Source organism: Papaver somniferum, chromosome 11, assembly GCF_003573695.1.
Source record: "Papaver somniferum cultivar HN1 chromosome 11, ASM357369v1, whole genome shotgun sequence".
Lineage (NCBI taxonomy): Eukaryota > Viridiplantae > Streptophyta > Magnoliopsida > Ranunculales > Papaveraceae > Papaver > Papaver somniferum.
The window spans coordinates 53,727,199-53,734,036 of NC_039368.1; the positions used below are offsets into that span (position 1 = coordinate 53,727,199).

Consider the following 6,838-nt stretch of genomic DNA (forward strand, 5'->3'; position numbering starts at 1 on the left):
CTTAGTAGTTTTTCGTCTTCAATCGATGAACGCCGTGAAGTCGAATGCTCAACTACACTTCTATCATAATCCGAGACTTAGCTATAAGTAGACTAGAAATCAAGACTTATAGTGTATTGTACTTAGTACAATTTGGAAATCAAAAGTTAGTGAATTTAGATCTAAGCTAACACTACTAAGCTAAACAACAGATAATTTCTTCATTAATCAAAAAGGAAGAGGTTCTTACACATTTAAGGGAAGTGAAAGTGAAGACCTATTAACAACGATCAAATAGTCGACACATGTCACTATCTGATCGGGCAATGCTAACTACTGAACTGACCAATGACTAACAAGTTATAAGAGCACACACTTAAATGATAAGGGCATACCACAATATGCATCACTAAGCTAAAGGACTATGACATTGCCTACTGCTGGAAATTATCCTTGTCCTCGAGGATAAAATTGCGATAGTGGGACATAATGGTGGCAACATCCTCCCAAGTAGCATCCTCTTGAGTTGAATTTGTCCATTGAATGAGCACCTGCTGAACTTTCCTTCTGCCTTGAGAAATGGTTCAGTGGTGTAATACTTTGGATGGAACCATAATCACTTCACCTTCATGATCAACAATTGGCAATGTAGGATAGGTAATGTTCTTCTTACCAATGTGTTGTTTCAATTGAGACACATGAAACACAGGGTGAATTCTATCCTGGTCTGGAAGTTGTAGCTTGTAGGCAACTGGTCCAATTCTTTGTATGATAGGGAAAGGCCCATAAAATTTGGCTGATAACTTAAAATTCTTCCTTAGTGACACATAAGCTTTCCTATAAGGTTGCAGTTTCAGATACACCAAGTCTCCCACAGCAAAGGTCCTGTCTTGTCTTGATTTATCAGCAAAGAACTTCATTCTTGCTTGAGCAGTGTGTAGAGACTCCTTCAGAATATCAATCAGTGCTTCTCTGTCTTTGAGATAAGACTCTGCAATAGCTACAAAAGTGGTGGTTGATGATGTAAAAGCCATGTGTGGAGGAAGGTAACCATATAAGGCCTGGAATGATGACATTTTTAAACTAGTATGATAACTAGTGTTGTACCACCATTCAGCAAGAGATAACCATTGACACCACTTAGTAGGCTTGTGACCAGTGATGCATCTTAAGTAAGTTTCCAAACAAGAATTGCCAGAAGTGCTGAGATTCAAGCTAGTACCCAGAGCCTTAAATAAGTCTTGCCAGAAGTGACTAGTAAAAACTCTATCTCTGTCAGAAACTATGGAAGAAGGAAGGCCATGCAATTTGAATACCTGATCCAAGAAAACTTTATCCACAAAAGCAGCTGTATAAGGATGTTGCAAAGCCATGAAATGATTGTACTTGGTGAGTCTGTCAACCACCACTAGGATAACACTTTTCCTGTCACTCATGGGTAAACCTTCAATGAAATCCACGGTGATGTGCTTCCATGCATGATCAGGTATAGGTAGAGGTTGCAATAAATCAGCTGGAAAAGAGCATTCACCTTTATTTCTCTGGAAAATGTCACATTCATTGACAAATAAGATGATCTCTTGTTTCATTTTAGGCCAAAAGAAATGGGGCTTTGCCTTGACATAAGTGGCTTGAATGCCAGAATGACCACCAACAGCAGATGTGTGAAGAATATTCAAGATTGCAGTTCTTACCCCATTGCTAGATCCCACATATATTCTATTTTTATATCTCAGTATTTCAGATTTATAAGTATAATGGGGAACCGAGTCAGCAGAAATAAGTAGTTGAGCAATGAGATGTTGTACCTTGTCATCACCAACATAGCTGAGAAGTAAGTCTTGAACCCAATTTGGCTGAGACATATTTAAAGCAGAGCAAGTTGCAGCAGGAGCTGGTATTCTAGATAAGGCATCAACAACTATATTCTCTTTACCCTTCTTGTATTGAATCTCATACTCAAAACCCAACAATTTCATTAACTATTTTTGTTGTAAAACTGTGGTGATATTTTGTTCCAAAAAGTATCTAATGCTGTGATGATCAGTTTGGATGATGAATTTGATCCCCAACAAATAATGCCTCCATTTTTGTACAGCCTTAACTATAGCCAAAAATTCTTTTTCATAGGTAGAAAAGGCTCTAGCTCTTGGCCCTAAGGGGGAACTGAAAAATGAAATAGGTTTACCTTCTTGACTTAAGACAGCACCAAGACAATGCTCAGTGGCATCACTTTCAACAGTGAATGGCTTAGAAAAATCTGGTAATGCAAGCACTGGAGTGGAGGACATGGCCAGCTTGAGTTGCTCAAATGCAGAGGTGGAAACTGCATTCCAATTGAAGGAGTTTTTCCTCAAAAGATCAGTAAGAGGCTTGCAAATAGCACCATCGTTCTTCACAAATTTCCTATAATATCTTGTTAAACCCAGAAACCCTCTCAGTTCTTTGATAGAAGTTGGAATTGGCCAATTTTGTATTGCTACAATTTTGTCTGGATCAACACAAACCCCAGCAGGAGTGATAATGTGGCCCAAGTAATCCAACTGCGATTGACCAAAACAACACTTTGAAAGTTTAGCATATAACTTGTGTTGTCTGAGTAAGGAAAAAACTATTCTCAAATGCTCAATGTGCTCAGACATGGATGAACCGTAAACCAGAATATCATCAAAGAATACAAAAACAAACTTCCTCAAGTAAGGACCAAAGACTTCATTCATAAGTGTTTGAAATGTTGCAGGTGCATTGGTTAAACCAAATGGCATGACTTTGAACTCATAATGGCCATGATGAGTTCTAAATGCAGTCTTGTAGATATCCATGGGGTCAGAAGAATTTGATGATAACCTGCTCTTAAATCCAATTTAGACAAAAATAGAATCCTTTTAGCTCATCCAACAATTCATCTACAATTAGAATAGGAAACTTGTCCTTAATAGTGATGTTGTTGAGTCTTCTATAATCAACACAAAATCTCTGTGTATTATCTTTGTTTTTGACAAGAAGATTTAGTGAGGAAAATGGGCTGCGACTGTGTTGGATGATCCCAGAAGACAACATTTCTTTCACCAGTTGTTCCACAACTCCTTTTTGAATGTAAGGGCATCTATAAGGCCTTTGGTTTGGAGGTTGAGAGTCTGGTTTTAATGGAATAGAGTGGTCCAAGGTTCTATGAGGAGGTAATGAAGTAGGCTCATCAAAAATATCCTTATATTCAGATAACAGAGGTAATAAAGGAGCATGAGTTGGAGGGGGTATATGACTAGTTGTGACTGAAAAGAGATGGCCAATGAGGCCATGAGTAGTTTTTTTTAATAAATCTCTCAACTACTGAACCACTCATCATGAGTAGGGAAGGTGAATTTGTAATTCTTTGCAATGTAATGTTAGGACCATGATGAGCAAAAGAAACACTGAGCTTAGAGAAATTAAACATAACATCACCTAGCTTATTAAGCCAATCAGCACCTAGCACCATATCACAGCCCCCTAGTGGAAGTAACCTGAAGTCCTCAAAGAATTGATAACCCTGCATACTCCAAGGAAATTTAGAACAAATACCAGTACTTACAGTTTTCTCCCCATTGACAACTGTGACTAACATATGAGATGTGTGTTCCACTTTGCATTTGAGTTTAGCAGCTAGAGAACAATCTATGAAACTAGATGTGCTACCCGCATCAATAAGAATGGAGATAGATTGTCTCTTTACCAGGAATGCGGATAGTATCACCTGTGGTAGTACCAGTGAGAGCATGAAGAGAAATCTCCATGTCAAAATCAACTGGTGATTCTACGGCTTCTTCGAAAACCTCATCCTCAACATCTATGTCCTGTATATCAGAACTTTCAGTTTGCACCATGAACAATTGATGTTTACCCTTGCACTTATGACCCAATGAATATATCTCATTACAATTATAACAAAGACCTTTATCCCTGCGAAGGCGCATTTGCTCTTGTGTTAAGCGTTTGATAATAGGAGTAGTTGATGCAGGTTTAATGGTGTTGGTGAGTACGACTTTGGAGTTGTAGGGGTAGACCTGGAAGTAGTGTATGATGTGGAGATTGGTTTGGGAGGAAAAGTGGTGGTAGAGAAAGCTCTAGTGTTAGTGAAAGAACTAGAGTAGGTCTAACATTTTTGGCAGCAACAGAATGACACTTTTGTTCCTCCATTCTTGCTAAGGAGAAAGCTATGGAAAGAGATTTTGGGTAAAACATAGCTACATAATTTTGTAATTCTTCCTTCAACCCACTGATGAAACTGATGATAAAATAGTGCTCACTTAGGGAAGGATTGTTAGCAAGCATAAGAGCTTTGAGAGACTCAAATTCTTCAAAATATTCCTCTACAGAGTTAATCTGTACTAGCTTATTAAAACTCCCAATAAAATTTTCTTCAACAGGGTTCTCAAATCTGATACAAATTCCATGAGTAAATTCAAACCAAGTTACACGATTTCGACCAACCTGAAAATTGAGAAACCATTTATCGGCCTTTCCATCAAGATAGATAGCTGCAATATCTACTCGGCGACTCTCATCGATGTTGTGTAACCAAAAGTAACGTTCACATTTCTGGATCCAACCACGAGGATTGTCGCCATTAAATCTCGGGAAATTAAGCTTGGGTACTCGATTAAGTTGATATTGAGTCTCTCCTGGTGAAATTAAGCCAAAGAGTGGAAGATTATCGATCTGAGCATCATTAATGGATCCACCTGAATCCTTTGGTTTAGCAGATTTCGAGGTAGATGGAAGACGGGCGAGTAGCTCATCGAGTCGTTGGTTAATCGATGCTTGATTCGAATCAATCTTCTATTGCTGTAAAAGAATCTTGTCTTCAATAGCAGTAAATCGATTTTCGGAGCTCAGCTGCTGTCGCTGAATCAAATCTATAACATCCTTAATAGTTTTTGGATAGGAAGCGCCCATTGGAAAAAAAAAATTGAGTGGCTCTGATGCCAAATGTACTGTACTCAGTACAATTTGGAAATCAAGAGTTAGTGAATTTAGATCTAAGCTAACACTACTAAGCTAAACAACAAATAATTTCTTCATTAATCAAAAAGGAAGAGGTTCTTACACATTTAAGGGAAGTGAAAATGAAGGTCTACTAACAACGATCAGATAGTCGACGCATGTCACTATCTGATCGGGCAATGCTAACTACTGAATTGACCAATGACTAACAAGTTATAAGAGCACACACTTAAATGATAAGGGCAGACCACAATATGCATCACTAAGCTAAAGGACTATGACATATAGTTTTGGAAACTAAACTTGACAAACAAGCATGAGATAGAAACGCTTACGAGTTCGACCCAGCAGTGCTCTAACGGCTACAAGTATACTAGAAATCAAGTATATGAACTTGACAAACAAGCTTCAGATAGCAACGCTTGCGAGTTCGACCGAGCAGTGCTCCAACAAAGACAGTGAGTAAATAAAATGGTTCAGTCTTCACATACCTGATTGAGAAATTCTCCTAATGTCTTCATCGATCTTCAGTCTTCAAGGGTATCCCTGATACTCAACTACAAATTCTAACCTAGTTCGATACTTGACTTAGTAGACTATATATTAAGATATAGTTTTAACATTAACAACAAGCTTGAGATATAAAAACTTATGGGTTAAACCGAGCATTGCTCTAACAATTATATTTAGTCATCTACATACTATCCATGGAATTAAATACCTCAGAAACTTAAGGAATCCAAATAAATCTAAATTGAATACCATGGAAATTTTGGCAATCTCCATATAATTCCTAATTCAATACAACCCTGCAAACGGTTAATATTTTTGAAAATTAGGATGTTGATTAGGGGACCAAGAGTCTAACAGAGAGGTAGTCAAATAAGAATTCTATAAACTTTTATAGTTTTTTTATTTATTTGAGCGGTTCTTGGAGATTCTCTGAAAATATAGAGATTTCTAGCGATTTTATGAGAGTATCACAAAGAGTCTTTGTGACTTATATATACAAATTTAGTATATTCTTAGAGAGTTTTTATGATTTGTAGAGACAAAAATTGCAGGATATCTAATCAAAAATTCAAAATATTTTACCAACTTTTTTCTTATGCAACAATGTTAACAAAAGTACCATGAATAAACCATAAAAAACACGTCGATTGTCAATTGTCTTATCTTATGTATATGTATCACTCCATCCGTGTTTTCTTTTCCTATTTTTCTTCGTTTTTTTTATGTCATGCGACATAAATGAAAGAGAATGAGTATACAATGAATATAAAACAACTAGAATCTAGCTGATAGACCATTGTAAAATATCAAATAAATAAAAAGAAGACTTGTATGTGAATATGATGCTTATTAAAAAATATGTCAAATTTCAAAGTCTCCAAAAATCTCACCTATTTAGGAGAGATTTTGGCCATGCCTATTTTCTGGAATTTTTTTTGATCTAGCACTGCCAAATCAATTATGATATGGCAGCACCAATATTTAACATTTAGAAATTTGTGATGTCATCAAACTATATTTTAAACCATAATTGGGTATGATTTTCCTTCCTAAACATAATTCATTGTGGTTCTCCTCCTACCCCACCACCAACCCTACCTCTTCTCCTCCTCTAAAGTGACCTAGATTTAACTTCCGAAAGAGGTGATCAGCATAATATATTGTTGATTCACCACTATCACTCTTGATTGCTTATTTGAATACTATTTGAAATTAATTTTCCCGTGAAAACGTAAGTGAGGTAATGACTAAGTAATCATATTTAATTTGATGAGTACCCCATTTTTTTTAAATATGATGCAAAGATTCAGAATGCAATTCTTTGATCGCAATGGATATTTGATGAACAATTTTAGAATCTTTT

At 36.6% G+C, this 6,838-nt stretch overlaps 1 protein-coding gene across 1 annotated transcript; it reads right to left on the bottom strand.

Annotated features, from left to right (window-relative positions):
* Positions 1–1,961: 1,961 nt before the first annotated feature.
* Positions 1,962–5,483, bottom strand: LOC113324426. The gene is made up of 7 exons (XM_026572743.1): positions 5,454–5,483; positions 4,117–4,797; positions 3,713–4,022; positions 3,551–3,621; positions 3,311–3,508; positions 3,038–3,186; positions 1,962–2,826 (listed from the first exon to the last, which is right to left on the bottom strand). Exons 1-7 carry the CDS (start codon positions 5,481–5,483, stop codon positions 1,962–1,964), a joined length of 2,304 nt encoding a protein of 767 aa, XP_026428528.1.
* Between the last annotated feature and the right edge of the window lie 1,355 nt (positions 5,484–6,838).

What these genes read in the sequence shown, in the direction of transcription:
- LOC113324426 (XM_026572743.1), bottom strand. Translation starts at nt 5,483, where the DNA reads ATGAAGACATTAGGAGAATTTCTCAATCAG. An exon ending in TAGGAGAATTTCTCAATCAG is followed by an intron (nt 4,798 to 5,453) that starts GTATGTGAAGAC and finishes TTACAGCAATAG; the next exon opens with AAGATTGATTCGAATCAAGC. An exon ending in ATTCTGTTGCTGCCAAAAAT is followed by an intron (nt 4,023 to 4,116) that starts GTTAGACCTACT and finishes CACTACTTCCAG; the next exon opens with GTCTACCCCTACAACTCCAA.